General features: G+C 52.5%; 1 protein-coding gene across 2 annotated transcripts in view; it reads right to left on the reverse strand.

Moving 5' to 3' along the window:
• Positions 1 to 1,272: 1,272 nt before the first annotated feature.
• Positions 1,273 to 17,604, reverse strand: part of LRCH4 (leucine rich repeats and calponin homology domain containing 4) — a 38,309-nt gene continuing 21,977 nt past the window's right edge. The window contains exons 12-18 of one of the 2 annotated variants that reach the window (XM_075847341.1): positions 15,838 to 15,886; positions 13,779 to 13,830; positions 13,618 to 13,698; positions 13,193 to 13,290; positions 12,640 to 12,777; positions 12,486 to 12,563; positions 1,273 to 1,899 (exon numbers count right to left, since the gene is read on the reverse strand). In XM_075847341.1, the coding sequence (XP_075703456.1) occupies positions 1,792 to 1,899; positions 12,486 to 12,563; positions 12,640 to 12,777; positions 13,193 to 13,290; positions 13,618 to 13,698; positions 13,779 to 13,830; positions 15,838 to 15,886 (604 nt within the window). In that variant the 3' untranslated portion in view covers positions 1,273 to 1,791. Of the gene's footprint in view, positions 1,900 to 6,233; positions 7,187 to 12,485; positions 12,564 to 12,639; positions 12,778 to 13,192; positions 13,291 to 13,617; positions 13,699 to 13,778; positions 13,831 to 15,837; positions 15,887 to 17,604 lie in introns of those variants that run through there. The other variant, XM_075847340.1, reaches the window with a different exon arrangement.

A 17,604-nucleotide genomic window follows, 5' to 3' on the forward strand; every position in this document is an offset into this window, starting at 1 on the left:
ACTCATTATTTATTACCCTACTGACGCAGGAATTTATTTATTATTCATTTTTTCTTGCTTCTAATACTTACGCACTGTTTTTCAGTGCATTTGTCTTCTTCCTCACGATTCATTAAAATTCATTCAGCATCACTTCACGGATCACATTATTTAATCATCTCTTCACCGCAGTGTTATTTAGCATTCATGCTTCTTCAAGTTGTCTTTTGTCATAACGTTATATTTCATTCACATTTGTCTGTTTATATGTGCGTTATACTGAAATATACGTTGTTTTTGACGTTTTGCATAATTTGGCTTCACGTCCAAGTTGGTATACACTGTCCTATCCTGGGTTACTTACCTTTTCGCTGTGTCGCTCCTTCTGATTGGTAGAGGGGTGCCCGGCCTCCGTTCCGCCCTCATGATGCGCCGGGTTTCGGATCCACGTGACCGCGTCCTCTGACGCGATGGCGTGCATCCGACCCTGGCCTCTCGTGATTGGCGGTCCTGGTAGGTGCGGCCACCGGCTTCACCACGAGGTAAGCGACCGGTAAACATGCAGCGAAACATGTATTATTACATGTTTATACTTGGGCTTCTCCCCCCTCTTTTTTATTCTACGATCGGCTGGTCCATCCCCATATATAGTGGCATACACATCATTTAAAACGCTACCCCCAGACGAAGGCAGTTGCGCCGAAACGCGCGTTGGGGCAGACACATCGCCGTGCTTCCATCCGGTTGATCTATGGGTATGTGCTTGATGTTCACATATTTTCTTGCATTTTTTCATTAATGTTTCATTTCATACTCATGCATGTATGTACCCTGATTATTAGATCATATCTCTTGGTTGTTATTATTACACGTCAACTTCAGACGTTACCTTCCTTATACATTGTATGGCGGTTTGGTCTTTTTAACCTGTTGGTTCATGGATTCTTTTTATCATTCTTGTATGTATATGTTATTTTGAATAAAATATTTTGCTCATTTTTCTAAATGTTCTTGTGTATTGGCATTTGTTCTCTTCTCGGTCATATATTATGTTTTGGATGCCTTATGGGTATACACCCCTGGATCTGGTTCATATTTAACATGCTTGCTGACAGCCGCATTCTTACTTTATTTTGAACCATTCTGGATCCATGCTGTGCTTTTTGGTCATATCAATAATTAGGAGGGGTACAAATATTTTTGGCCATATATTGCCTATTACACCCTATTGGACCCTATAGTGGCGCACCAGTGACCATGTAAGCTATAAGGTTGCAACAGCACATACTCGGGTAGGTAAAGCATGACTTTATTTACATGGATGTAGCATGTTGAGTATCATAGAAAACATGAACTGTATGATGTGGGGGAGGGGGTCATTACTTCTCATTAACTATTACAATCCTGTACAATGTGTAATTGTTCTATAATACATTCCCTTATATGGTCGTGTGTGTAGTCGTAGTCAGGTCTCTGCTCCAGCATAGCGAGAAAATGATTCCATGGAGAAGGTCAATGAGATTTATTGGGGGAAAGAGATCTCCGGTGCACAGAGAAAGCTTGCGTCCCGGGTTTCACGGTGTGGACCCTGTCCCCTGCCATTTTTAGGTCATCTAGGCCAGAGACAGAGGTGACAACCGCAGGCTACACACAGGTTCTATAATAACTTCATCAATTATAGGAAATTACCCAGATACCTCGTCTATTGGCCAGAAATGTTTATCTACGGTATAAAGACGTTCCTTTCGTGCTCCTGGCCGGGTCTTTTATGACACGTTGACCTTGGTTTGCTGTTGTCTCCATTTTGGGGGGTCACGGTTTGGGGGATTTCGTACTGTGCTGGAACAGCGCCTGTACCGTGACGCACAAGCGGCTCAATCCTTCACCTTCCAGGATGTCATGTGGGGAACAGAGGTCGTCCTGGGAGAGAGAAGGAAGACGACGAGACGGACCGGGAGAAGATCGACATGGTGGAGGGAGGAGATAGACATGGTGGAGGAGGACACAAGGTGTTAGGACCGGGACACGATGGGTGAAGGGGTCAGGATGGACGTTATTGACGGAGGACGTGAGGGTTAATAAGAACACGGAAGAACGGAAGAGAAGATGGTGGAAGACAGAGAAGATGATGTGAGTCACAGAGACAGATGGAACCACGTCACCATGTGGTCACTCCGAGCGCCTCGTTTCCGATAACCTGCACAAGGCCCAGTACTTACCCGGAGGCGGTCACAACCTGCAGAGGGCACACTACATACCGGTGAGTTCTGCTGACCGTGAGTAACCTCCACCCTACGGCATAGCTAGACGGGGAATGTGCCCTGGATGGGGGAGGGGTGCGGAGCTAGGAGACAGTCCCGCAGCATAGACCACCTAGCTCCGCCCCTGGCCCCACCCTCATTTCTAGCTTTATTGTATAGTAATTGAGGAGCACATTTTATTACATTGACATTTCTAGTCGCTGGCCATCTTCTGAATCTGGGCATATTACGGTAAAAAAAATAATGTGCGACCGGTATATAGGGAATTCGGTGCTTTTTAAGGGTAAGTTGGTCAGCAGGGGGGGGGGAATAAGTAACCAATAATGTGGATATGGGGGTCTGTTACGTTGGTGATCCTCTTGATTTTTTTTAAACCTAGTGACGTCTCATTCAGACGGCGGTAAATCCCAGCACAACTAATGACCCGATGTATCAGCATCATAGATGTTGAGTATGCTGTTAGTTGGGGTCATTAGAAAGTCAGGCCAGGACTTGCAGCCACATTATGGCAGTGTGAATGAAACTCTACAACATACAGCTGCAGTATCTCTCTCTGCGTCTGTATGGTAGGAGGGGGATGCAGCTGCAGTATCTCTGTGCGAGTCTGTATGGTAGGAGGGGGATGCAACTGCAGTATCTCTGTGTCTGTATGGTAGGAGGGGGATGCAGCATCTCTCTCTGTGAGTCTGTATGGTAGGAGGGGGATGCAGCTGCAGTATCTCTGTGTGAGTCTGTATGGTAGGAGGGGGATGCAGCTGCAGTATCTCTGTCTGTATGGTAGGAGGGGGTGCAGCTGCAGTAGCTCTGTGTGAGTGTATGGTAGGAGGGGGATGCAGCTGCAGTATCTCTGTGTGAGTCTGTATGGTAGGAGGGGGATGCAGCTGCAGTATCTCTCTGCGTCTGTGCGAGTCTGTATGGTAGGAGGGGGATGCAACTGCAGTATCTCTCTCTGCGTTTGTGCGAGTCTGTATGGTAGGAGGGGGATGCAACTGCAGTATCTCTCTCTGCGTTTGTGCGAGTCTGTATGGTAGGAGGGGGATGCAACTGCAGTATCTGTCTGTGTCTGTGTGAGTCTGTATGGTAGGAGGGGGATGCAGCGGCAGTATCTCTGTGTGAGTCTGTATGGTAGGAGAGGGATGCAACTGCAGTATCTCTGTGTCTGTATGGTAGGAGGGGGATGCAGCTGCAGTATCTCTGTGTCTGTATGGTAGGAGGGGGTGCAGCTGCAGTATCTCTGTATGGTAGGAGGGGGATGCAGCTGCAGTATCTCTGTGTCTGTATGGTAGGAGGGGGTGCAGCTGCAGTATCTCTGTGTGAGTGTATGGTAGGAGGGGGATGCAGCTGCAGTATCTCTGTGGGAGTCTGTATGGTAGGAGGGGGATGCAGCTGCAGTATCTCTCTCTGTGAGTCTGTATGGTAGGAGGGGGATGCAGCTGCAGTATCTGTTTGGTAGGAGGGGGGGATGCAGCTGTAGTATCTCTGTGTGAGTCTGTATGGTAGGAGGGGATGCAGCTGCAGTATCTCTCTCTGTGAGTCTGTATGGTAGGAGGGGGATGCAGCTGCAGTATGTCTGTATGGTAGGAGGGGGTGCAGCTGCAGTAGCTCTGTGAGTGTATGGTAGGAGGGGGATGCAGCTGCAGTATCTCTGTGTGAGTCTGTATGGTAGGAGGGGGATGCAGCTGCAGTATCTGTGTGAGTCTGTATGGTAGGAGGGGGATGCAGCTGCAGTATCTCTCTCTGTGTCTGTGTAAGTCTGTATGGTAGGAGGGGGATGCATCTGCATTATCTGTGTGAGTCTGTATGGTGGGAGAGGGATGCAGCTGCAGTATCTCTGTGTGAGTCTGTATGGTAGGAGGGGGGATGCAGCTGCAGTATCTCTGTGTGAGTCTGTATGGTAGGAGGGGGATGCAGCTGCAGTATCTCTGTGTGAGTCTGTATGGTAGGAGGGGGATGCAGCTGCAGTATCTCTGTGTGAGTCTGTATGGTAGGAGGGGGATGCAGCTGCAGTATCTCTGTGTGTCTGTATGGTAGGAGGGGGATGCAGCTGCAGTATCTCTCTGTGTGAGTCTGTATGGTAGGAGGGAGATGCAGCTGCAGTATCTCTCTCTCTCTCTGTGAGTCTGTATGGTAGGAGGGGGATGCAGCTACATTATCTCTCTCTGTGTCTGTATGGTAGGAGGGGGATGCAGCTGCAGTATCTCTGTGTGAGTCTGTATGGTAGGAGGGGGATGCAGCTGCAGTATCTCTGTGTGTCTGTATGGTAGGAGGGGGATGCAGCTGCAGTATCTCTCTGTGTGAGTCTGTATGGTAGGAGGGAGATGCAGCTGCAGTATCTCTCTGTGTGAGTCTGTAAGGTAGGAGGGGGATGCAGCTGCAGTTTCTCTCTCTGCGTCTGTATGGTAGGAGGGGGATGCAGCTGCAGTATCTCTCTCTCTGAGTCTGTATGGTAGGAGGGGGATGCAGCTGCAGTATCTCTGTGTGACTGAGTCTGTATGGTAGGAGGGGGATGCAGCTGCAGTATCTCTGTGCGAGTCTGTATGGTAGGTGGGGGATGCAGCTGCAGTATATCTCTGTGTGAGTCTGTATGGTGGGAGGGGGATGCAGCTGCAGTATATTTCTCTGTGTGAGTCTGTATGGTGGGAGGGGGATGCAGCTGCAGTATATCTCTCTGTGTAAGTCTGCATGGTTGGAGGGGGATGCAGCTGCAGTATCTCTGTGTCTGTATGGTAGGAGGGGGTGCAGCTGCAGTATCTCTGTGTGAGTCTGTATGGTAGGAGGGGGATGCAGCTGCAGTATCTCTGTGTGAGTCTGTATGGTGGGAGAGGGATGCAGCTGCAGTATATCTCTCTGTGTGAGTCTGTATGGTGGGAGGGGGATGCAGCTGCAGTATCTCTGTATGGTGGGAGAGGGATGCAGCTGCAGTATATCTCTCTGTGTGAGTCTGTATGGTAGGAGGGGGATGCAGCTGCAGTATCTCTGTGTGAGTCTGTATGGTAGGCGGGGGATGCAGCTGCATTATCGCTCTCTGTGTCTGTGTGAGTCTGTATGGTAGGAGGGGGATGCAGCTGCAGTATCTCTGACATCACATGTCCCTCCCATCCAGTTACTATACATATATAGCTAGTGATTGGCTGAGGGACATAGGAATAATTGTCCTGAGCCCTTCCCCCAAAATATTTACATTTAAAAAACATTATTTTCCACATTTAAGCCAATTTAAGTTCTACTCACTCCCCCCACTATCATAAATACTGGTTATGTGGTGTCCATTATGGTGAAAGTAAGAGTCTCCAATCATCCCTACCCCTATAATATCGTGGGGGGAATGCAGAACCTCAGGTGACAGTATGGGGGCTCTTGATCAGTCTGTATAAGCTGGAAAGGATGTTGTGGTGATGGCAGGGACTTGTGGGGGGTAGTAGTCAGGTTTATCGGGCAGAGGTGCTATATATATATATATATATATACACACACACACACACACACACATATATATACACACACACACACACACACATATACACACACACACATATATACACACACACACACACACACACACACACACACACATATACACACACACACACACACACACATACACACACACACATATATATATATACACACACACACACACACACATATATACACACACATATATATATATATATACACACACACACACACACACACATATATACACACACACACACACACACACATATATACACACACACACACACACACACATATATATATATATACACACACACAGGTTGGTGACCAGAAGACGCCTGTTCATAGCTTTAAAAATGGCTACCACTGGTTTCAACTTCCTGTCTGCACTTAAAGTTAAAGTGGGAAGAGCAGCTCTGGAGCAAACGAAACAGCACTATTCTCCCTATAATCACATAGAGAGGGACCCCCACCCCATACTACACATGATATAACCCGGGCGCGGCGCGGCCTCCCAATCAGACACATTTGCAATCCTTTACAGCGGGGTTTAATCATAAATATAACTTACAAATATTCATCATCACTGTACAGTGCAGCTTATAGATCATCAGTGTAGTCCCGGCCTCGGTATATACAGTGTATATATAAATAGTCATATACATAGGGTGTGTCGTATACAGGGGGCTCAGGCACTAGGGGCTCTCAGTGCTTTATTAGAGGCTACGTCCTATAAAATATATTACAATCATTACTAATACTTCTCTATGTACGGCTGATCCCTATTCAAAATATATATATATATATGTATTCTATAGGCATATAACAGACGGGCGGCTCAGGCACTCGAGGGTCACATGTTGTGGGGTGAAGGGCGACCCCGAGGACAAGACATTAGGAACTGCACAAGTGGGGAGGAATGCTCTGAAGCTACCGCTATGTCTTGCGGGAGGCCTCAGCCAATCAGAAGACACTAGTCAGGCAGCAAACATGGGTCACTCCGCAGCCGGGCACTTAATGGCTTTTTTTTTGGCTATTAGAGAAGACTCGTATTGGCCGAGGTGTGTGGAGAGATAAGGCACACGGGTTTGGGGGTGTTGCATAGTGGAGATGTTCATCGGTGGCGTGTACCAGGCAGCGTGAGTGAGGGCAGCCGGTAAGGCGATGGACGCGGGCAGTGACATCCCTGGTGGCAGCAGGTGAAGAGTACAAGGTCAGTCTGCGGGACCCCCTCTCTACAGGGGGCACATGTGGTAGTAGGCGACATATAACAGCAGCATTAGCAGAGTGTAGAACAGCAGGAAGCCGTGGTGCTGGTAGAGCAGCTGCAGGACGGGCGGACAGGTCGATGCCTCGCTGGGGTGATCGGACCCCGGACCCCCGACACAAGCTTCTCCGGAGGCAAACAGCAGCAGAGAGGACACCGTCCTTAGTACATCATGTGGACGCTCCCCGCCCAGGAGGTCACAGGCCGAGCACAGGTCTCGCTGCACAGAGTGGAGAGAAGGGCGAGAGGGCGAGAAGAAAAGGGTGAGAAACAAGAGGGCAAAGGAGGTGCAAGCAAATGTCACAGAGAGAGCGGTCAGAGACATGGATGGGGGCAGGGAGGGCGACACATAAGAGAAGGAGGGGGACAGACGAGGAGGAGGAGGGGGGGACATACGAGGAGGAGGAGGGGACATACGAGGAGGAGGAGGAGGAGGGGACATACGAGGAGGAGAAGGAGGAGGGGACATACGAGGAGGAGAAGGAGGGGGGGGGCGACACCCCACACGAGGGGGAGGAGGAGGAGGGACACCACACACGAGGGGGGGAGGAGGAGGAGGGACACCCCACACGAGGGGGAGAGGAGGAGGGACACCCCACACGAGGAGGAGGAAGAGGAGGAGGAGACACCCCACATGAGGAGGAAGAGGAGGAGGAGACACCCCACATGAGGAGGAAGAGGAGGAGGAGACACCCCACATGAGGAGGAAGAGGAGGAGGAGACACCCCACATGAGGAGGAAGAGGAGGAGGAGGAGGAGACACCCCACATGAGGAGGAGGAGGAGGGGACACCCCACATGACCACACGAGGAGGAGGAGCAGGGGGGGACCACACGAGGAGGAGGAGGGGACATATGAGGAGGAGAAGGAGGAGGAGGAGGGGACACCCCACATGAGGGGGAGGAGGAGGAGGGGACACCCCACACGAGGGGGAGGAGGAGGAGGGGACACCCCACATGAGGAGGAGGAGACACCCCACATGACCACACGAGGAGGAGCAGGGCGGGACCACACGAGGAGGAGGAGCAGGGGGGACCACACGAGGAGGAGGGGACATACGAGGAGGAGAAGAAGGAGGATGGGGGGGGGGGGACACCCCACACGAGGGGGAGGAGGAGGAGGGGACACCCCACACGAGGGGGAGGAGGAGGAGGGGACACCCCACATGAGGAGGAAGGGACACCCCACATGAGGAAGGGACACCCCACACGAGTGGGAGGAGGGACACCCCACATGAGGAGGAGGAGGGGACACCCCACATGAGGAGGAGGAGGAGAAGGGGACACCCCACATGAGGAGGAGAAGGGGACACCCCACACGAGGAGGGGGGGACCACACGAGGAGGAGGAGGACGGGACACCCCACACGAGGAGGAGGAGGAGGGGGGGGACCACACGAGGACGAGGAGGAGGACGGGACACCCCACACGAGGAGGAGGAGGGGGGGGGGGACCACACGAGGAGGAGGAGGACGGGACACCCCACACGAGGAGGAGCCAAACGAGGAGGAGGAGGACGGGACACCCCACACGAGGAGGAGGAGGAGGAGGGGGGGACACCCCACACGAGGAGGAGGGGACACCCCACACGAGGAGGAGGGGACACCCCACACGAGGAGGAGGAGACACCCCACACGAGGGGGAGGAGGAGGAGACACCCCACATGAGGAGGAGGAGGAGACACCCCACAGGAGGAGGAGGAGACACCCCACATGAGGAGGAGGACCACACGAGGAGGAGGAGGACATACGAGGAGGAGGGGACACCCCACACGAGGAGGAGGGGACACCCCACACGAGGAGGAGGGGACACCCCACACGAGAAGGAGGGGACACCCCACACGAGAAGGAGGAGAAACCCCACACGAGGAGGAGACACCCCACATGAGGAGGAGGAGGAGACACCCCACATGAGGAGGAGGAGGAGACACCCCACATGAGGAGGAGGAGGAGACACCCCACATGAGGAGGAGGAGGAGACACCCCACACGAGGAGGAGGAGGAGACACCCCACACGAGGAGGAGGAGGAGACACCCCACACGAGGAGGAGACACCCCACACGAGGAGGAGGAGGAGGAGGAGAGGACACCCCACACGAGGAGGAGGAGGAGGAGGAGACACCCCACACGAGGAGGAGGAGGAGACACCCCACACGAGGAGGAGGAGGAGACACCCCACATGAGGAGGAGGAGGAGACACCCCACACGAGGAGGAGACACCCCACACGAGGAGGAGGAGGAGGAGGAGAGGACACCCCACACGAGGAGGAGGAGGAGGAGGAGACACCCCACACGAGGAGGAGGAGGAGACACCCCACACGAGGAGGAGGAGGAGGGGACACCCCACACGAGGGGGAGGAGGAGGGGACACCCCACACGAGGGGGAGGAGGAGGGGACACCCCACACGAGGGGGAGGAGGAGGGGACACCCCACACGAGGGGGAGGAGGAGGAGGGGACACCCCACACGAGGGGGAGGAGGAGGAGGGGACACCCCACACGAGGGGGAGGAGGAGGAGGGGACACCCCACACGAGGGGGAGGAGGAGGAGGGGAGACCCCACACGAGGAGGAGGGGAGACCCCACACGAGGAGGAGGGGAGACCCCACACGAGGAGGAGGGGACACCCCACACGAGGAGGAGGGGACACCCCACACGAGGAGGAGGGGACACCCCACACGAGGAGGAAGGGGGGGGGGAACGACACACACGAGCAGGAGGGAGGTGGGGACGACACACACGAGCAGGAGGGAGGTGGGGACGACACACACGAGCAGGAGGGAGGGGGTGGACGACACACACGAGCAGGAGGGAGGGGGTGGACGACACACACGAGCAGGAGGGAGGGGGGGGGACGACACACACGAGCAGGAGGGAGGTGGGGACGACACACACGAGCAGGAGGGAGGTGGGGACGACACACACGAGCAGGAGGGAGGTGGGGACGACACACACGAGCAGGAGGGAGGTGGGGACGACACACACGAGCAGGAGGGAGGGGGGGCGACACACACACGAGCAGGAGGCAGGGGGGACGACACACACACGAGCAGGAGGGAGGGGGGACGACACACACGAGCAGGAGGGAGGGGGGGACGACACACACGAGCAGGAGGGAGGGGGGGACGACACACACGAGCAGGAGGGAGGTGGGGACGACACACACGAGCAGGAGGGAGGTGGGGACGACACACACGAGCAGGAGGGAGGTGGGGACGACACACACGAGCAGGAGGGAGGGGGGGACGACACACACGAGCAGGAGGGAGGGGGGGACGACACACGAGCAGGAGGGAGGGGGTGGACGACACACACGAGCAGGAGGGAGGTGGGGACGACACACACGAGCAGGAGGGAGGTGGGGACGACACACACGAGCAGGAGGGAGGTGGGGACGACACACACGAGCAGGAGGGAGGGGGGGACGACACACACGAGCAGGAGGGAGGGGGGGACGACACACACGAGCAGGAGGGAGGGGGGGACGACACACACGAGCAGGAGGGAGGGGGGGACGACACACACGAGCAGGAGGGAGGGGGGGACGACACACACGAGCAGGAGGGAGGGGGGGACGACACACACGAGCAGGAGGGAGGGGACGACGACACACACGAGCAGGAGGGAGGGGACGACGACACACACGAGCAGGAGGGAGGGGACGACGACACACACGAGCAGGAGGGAGGGGGGGACGACACACGAGCAGGAGGGAGGGGGGGGGACGACACACACGAGCAGGAGGGAGGGGGGGGGACGACACACACGAGCAGGAGGGAGGGGGGGACGACACACACGAGCAGGAGGGAGGGGGGGACGACACACACGAGCAGGAGGGAGGGGGGGACGACACACACGAGCAGGAGGGAGGGGGGGGGGACGACACACACGAGCGGGAGGGAGGGGGGACGACACACACGAGCGGGAGGGAGGGGGGGGACGACACACACGAGCAGGAGGGAGGGGGGGGACACACACGAGCAGGAGGGAGGGGGGGACACACACACGAGCAGGAGGGAGGGGGGACACACACACACGAGCAGGAGGGAGGGGGGACACACACACGAGCAGGAGGGAGGGGGGGAAACACACGAGGAGGGAGGGGGGGGCACATACACGAGGAGGAGGAGGGAGGAGGGGGAGACACACACGGGGAGGAGGATGTTGGACACACGGGGAGAAGGATGTTGGACACACGGGGAGCAGGAGGGGGATGATGAAATATAGAAGAATCAGCCGAGGAAAAAGTGAAAAATAAAGAGACTTGTTATTAGGTGAAGCATCAGCTGACGCACAACTACAGTCTGCAGCATGAGCAGAGGTCAGCGGAGCGCAGGCCACAGACAGGACCCCGGGTCTCCCCTGCTCCTTCCATGTAGACACCCAGGATGGCCGGAGATCTACACAACACCGGGGGAGCGAGATCATCATATAGATCACTACAGGGAGGAGCATGGGAGACGGGACTGACGAAATGTCACATTTACTACTAGTGTCCCAGCACCAATAATACCAGGACCATGTACTAGTAATAGAGAGATATAACAGACAGGACGTGTACCAGTAATAGAGATATATATATCACAGGCAGGACGTGTACTAGTAATAGGGATATATATATATATATCTAACAGACAGGACCCATGCACCAGTAATGGACCATTACAGAACATGCAGCACGCATGCACCATGTCCGTTCCAGAACATGCAGGACGCATGCACCAGGACCGTTATAGAACATGCAGGACGCATGCACCAGGACCGTTATAGAACATGCAGGACGCATGCACCAGGACCGTTACAGAACATGCAGGACGCATGCACCAGGACCGTTACAGAACATGCAGGACGCATGCACCAGGACCGTTACAGAACATGCAGGACGCATGCACCAGGACCGTTACAGAACATGCAGGACGCATGCACCAGGACCGTTACAGAACATGCAGGACGCATGCACCAGGACCGTTACAGAACATGCAGGACGCATGCACCAGGACCGTTACAGAACATGCAGGACGCATGCACCAGGACCGTTACAGAACATGCAGGACGCATGCACCAGGACCGTTACAGAACATGCAGGACGCATGCACCAGGACCGTTACAGAACATGCAGGACGCATGCACCAGGACCGTTACAGAACATGCAGGACGCATGCACCAGGACCGTTACAGAACATGCAGGACGCATGCACCAGGACCGTTACAGAACATGCAGGACGCATGCACCAGGACCGTTACAGAACATGCAGGACGCATGCACCAGGACCGTTACAGAACATGCAGGACGCATGCACCAGGACCGTTACAGAACATGCAGGACGCATGCACCAGGACCGTTACAGAACATGCAGGACGCATGCACCAGGACCGTTACAGAACATGCAGGACGCATGCACCAGGACCGTTACAGAACATGCAGGACGCATGCACCAGGACCGTTACACGAGTATTTATCTACTCCGGACAGTAAATATTCACCCCATGCATCATATAGAGATTATGAAGAGCATCACTTACCTCGGGGACTCCCAGCCTCCGGCAGGCATCCAGGAAACTGTCCACGTTCTTTCTACACTTCACAAAGTTGAGTTTAGGCTGGAAAAGAATAATAGGGGATAAATGGGGGCACGCCGGCCGTGCTCCCCACCCAGTAATCTCACAGTCATCATACCACAGCAGGTGATGGCACATTGATGAAGGGGATGGTGCGCGGACGGAGGTTGTTCAGCAGCTGGCACAGGGTCACCCCGTTAGAGAGAGACTCACAGAGCGGCTCCTCCAGCGCGACATTCAGGTGGGATTCAATGTTCTAAAGGAGACAAGACGGATATAAAGAGAAGATCCTGACTCCGGCACTGACCCCTCTTATATATGTTAGCAACGAGCGTTGCTGATCACAAATATAGACATCTGGACAGACCAACCGTTTCTCTCCGAGTCCATGACAGATGATCCCGACTCCGGGTATATAGTGGTGAAAACAACAGCGATCCCCCAAAAAAGTCAAATCCATCCCATCATTGCATCCCCTGAGAAAGCTTGGCCAGTGGATCAGTCCAAACGTGCCCAAATATATCACCATTATAACCCAAATCTATGGACCTAAAATAGCAGCTTAATACTGGGATTCTGTAAGGGGACCATGAACGGACTGTATACCAATACCCCTCAGTGGTGCAGATCGCTGGGGACAGACTGGAGATCTCTGCGGCGGGGCTGCGTACCTTGCGTAGTTGTGCTATTACAGTCTTTTCATCTGTACGAGGAAGGGCACTTCGTAACCGTATAGGACTACAACTCCCAGCTGAGCTCGGCTCCGAACCTATGGAATAAAAACAGGGATGAACCTGACCGGACACACAGGACTGGAGAAGCGTCACATGGGAGAAGCGTGACACAGGGGTGAAGGGGATGGAAAGAGGGAGACTGGTAAATCATTACGTTCTGTGGATTTGGGATGTCAAGCAGAATCCTCGATGGCCGTGTAAATGTAATGTGGTGTCAAAGCAAGAAAGACATGATCTGTGCCTTCCCTGCATCCCGATCACAGTGATCTAATGGCGATCATCAGGGAAATGAAGGGAGGACGCGATGGCTCCCCGGATATGTTCATTACTGGGACTGATCACCGACGTGTCAGGACAATCACCTGGAGCGCTGCGCACGGCTCCTCTGGAGCAGGAGCGGAAGAGGAAACTGTTCGGTTTCTGCACGGACGTATTCGAGGTCTCTGGTAATGAGAAAGACTTTGTGTGGTGAACAGTCACAACGCCGGAGACACCAGATCACGGACCATTACACGGCACATACCTGCGGGCAGAGGGGTCGGGGACAGCGGCTTACACAGCTCCGTCTGACTGCCCTGCAAAACATACGGGAGAAAGTGATCAGGACAATCAAGTCTTAAAGACGACGGCAGCAAATAGGAACACGGACGATCAGTCACGAAGCTGCACCACCGGAAATCTACTTCTCGTGTTCTCCTCTCCGGTATGAAAATGATATATAAACGTGTTCTCCTCCCCGGTATGACACGGATATATAAACGTGTTCTCCTCCCCGGTATGACACGGATATATAAACGTGTTCTCCTCCCCGGTATGACACGGATATATAAACGTGTTCTCCTCCCCGGTATGACACGGATATATAAACGTGTTCTCCTCCCCGGTATGACACGGATATATAAACGTGTTCTCCTCCCCGGTATGACACGGATATATAAACGTGTTCTCCTCTCCGGTATGACACGGATATATAAACGTGTTCTCCTCTCCGGTATGACACGGATATATAAACGTGTTCTCCTCCCCGGTATGACACGGATATATAAACACGTTCTCCTCTCCGGTATGACACGGATATATAAACGTGTTCTCCTCCCCGGTATGACACGGATATATAAACGTGTTCTCCTCTCCGGTATGACACGGATATATAAACGTGTTCTCCTCTCCGGTATGACACGGATATATAAACGTGTTCTCCTCCCCGGTATGACACGGATATATAGACGTGTTCTCCTCTCCGGTATGACACGGATATATAAACGTGTTCTCCTCTCCGGTATGACACGGATATATAAACGTGTTCTCCTCTCCGGTATGACACGGATATATAAACGTGTTCTCCTCCCCGGTATGACACTGATATATAAACGTGTTCTCCTCCCCGGTATGACACGGATATATAAACGTGTTCTCCTCCCCGGTATGACACGGATATATAAACGTGTTCTCCTCCCCGGTATGACACGGATATATAAACGTGTTCTCCTCTCCGGTATGACACGGATATATAAACGTGTTCTCCTCTCCGGTATGACACGGATATATAGACGTGTTCTCTCCGGTATGACACTGATATATAAACGTGTTCTCCTCCCCGGTATGACACTGATATATAAACGTGTTCTCCTCCCCGGTATGACACGGATATATAAACGTGTTCTCCTCCCCGGTATGACACGGATATATAAACGTGTTCTCCTCCCCGGTATGACACGGATATATACACGCGTTCTCCTCTCCGGTATGACACGGATATATAAACGTGTTCTCCTCCCCGGTATGACACTGATATATAGACGTGTTCTCTCTGGTATGACACGGATATATAAACGCGTTCTCCTCTCCGGTATGACACGGATATATAAACGCGTTCTCCTCTCCGGTATGACACGGATATATAAACGTGTTCTCCTCCCCGGTATGACACGGATATATAAACGTGTTCTCCTCTCCGGTATGACACGGATATATAAACGTGTTCTCCTCTCCGGTATGACACGGATATATAAACGTGTTCTCCTCTCCGGTATGACACTGATATATAGACGTGTTCTCTCCGGTATGACACGGATATATAGACGTGTTCTCTCCGGTATGACACTGATATATAAACGTGTTCTCCTCCCCGGTATGACACGGATATATAGACGTGTTCTCTCCGGTATGACACGGATATAAAAACGTGTTCCCCTCTCCGGTATGACACGGATATAAAAACGTGTTCTCCTCTCCGGTATGACACGGATATAAAAACGTGTTCTCCTCTCCGGTATGACACGGATATATAAACGTGTTCTCTCCGGTATGACACGGATATAGAACATCCTCCACGAGACGAATATAATTTCACAGTGCGATAATCTCATTCAGAATAAATTGCTCGGAAACAGTCTAGACAGGTGGGAGATGTGAGAGATGAGGGGACGGAGCCCATGATGCAATTTTGACATCAGTCTCCATAGCAACCTGTAAGACAAGACCACCGCTCTCTGCGAGCACAACGATGGATATTTCTGTAGCCAGTCACATTTCCGTTACTATAACATCCCTGCTCCAGCGATGGGGGGGGGGCTCCTTACCTGACTCTGCGGTTTGTTCCAGCCATCAGAGGAGACTCCGGGTGCTGAACTAAATGATGAAAGAGAGAATGGCAGGTCACTGAGCGACGTTCTCCTCTGCAGCCCTCAGCATCGTAACATGACAACAACTACACCTCTCTGACACCCCTTACACTAGAAGGACAAAAGTATGTGCACCCCTCCTCATTATCCAGCTCAGGTGTTTCAGCCACGCCCATTTCAAACAGGTGAATAACATCAAGCACACAGCCATGTACTCAGCATAGACAAACACTGCTAATAGTATGGGTCATATTGCGGAGCTCAGTGACTTTACACGTGGCACTACCATAGGATTTCACAAGTCAGTTCATGACATTTCTGATCTGCCCCGATCACCTGTAAGTGTTATTATCTGATAGTTCTCCAGTCACCTGTTAGTGCTATTATCTGCTAGATCTTCCCCGGTCACATGTAAGTGTTCTCATCTGCTACGGTCACCTGTGCTATTATCTGCTAGATCTGCCCCAGTCACCTGTGTTATTATTAATCTGCTAGATCTGCTCCGGTCACCTGTACTGTAAGTGTTATTATCTGGTAGATCTGCCCCGGCCACCTGTAAGTGTTATTATTATCTGCTAGATCTGCCCTGGTCACCTGTAAGTGTTATTATTATCTGGTAGATCTGCCCTGGTCACCTGTAAGTGTTATTATTATCTGGTAGATCTGCCCCGGCCATCTGTAAGTGTTATTATTATCTGCTAGATCTGCCCTGGTCACCTGTAAGTGTTATTATTATCTGGTAGATCTGCCCCGGCCACCTGTAAGTGTTATTATTATCTGCTAGATCTGCCCTGGTCACCTGTAAGTGTTATTATTATCTGGTAGATCTGCCCCGGTCATCTGTAAGTGTTATTATTATCTGCTAGATCTGCCCTGGTCACCTGTAAGTGTTATTATTATCTGCTAGATGTGTCCCGGCCACCTGTAAGTGTTGTTATTATCTGCTAGATCTGCCCTGGTCACCTGTAAGTGTTATTATTATCTGGTAGATCTGTCCCGGCCACCTGTAAGTTCTATAATCGGCTAGATGTGCCCTGGTCACCTGTAAGTGCTATTATCTGCTAGTACTGCCCTGGTCACCTGTAAGTGTTATTATTATCTGCTAGATCTGTCCCGGCCACCTGTAAGTGCTATTATTATCTGCTAGATCTGTCCCGGACACCTGTAAGTGCTATTATTATCTGCTAGATCTGCCCCAGTCACCTGTAAGTGTTATTATTATCTGCTAGATCTGTCCCGGACACCTGTAAGTGTTATTATTATCTGCTAGATCTGCCCTGGTCACCTGTAAGTGTTATTATTATCTGGTAGATCTGTCCCGGCCACCTGTAAGTGTTATTATTATCTGCTAGATCTGTCCCGGCCACCTGTAAGTGCTATTATTATCTGCTAGATCTGTCCTGGTCACCTGTAAGTGTTATTATTATCTGGTAGATCTGTCCCGGCCACCTGTAAGTGTTATTATTATCTGCTAGATCTGTCCCGGACACCTGTAAGTGCTATAATCGGCTAGATGTGCCCCGGTCACCTGTAAGTGCTATTATCTGCTAGATGTGCCCTGGTCACCTGTAAGTGTTATTATTATCTGCTAGATCTGCCCTGGTCACCTGTAAGTGTTATTATTATCTGGTAGATCTGTCCCGGCCACCTGTAAGTGTTATTATTATCTGCTAGATCTGTCCCGGACACCTGTAAGTGCTATAATCGGCTAGATGTGCCCCGGTC

This window comes from Rhinoderma darwinii, assembly GCF_050947455.1.
Source record: "Rhinoderma darwinii isolate aRhiDar2 chromosome 3 unlocalized genomic scaffold, aRhiDar2.hap1 SUPER_3_unloc_2, whole genome shotgun sequence".
Lineage (NCBI taxonomy): Eukaryota > Metazoa > Chordata > Amphibia > Anura > Rhinodermatidae > Rhinoderma > Rhinoderma darwinii.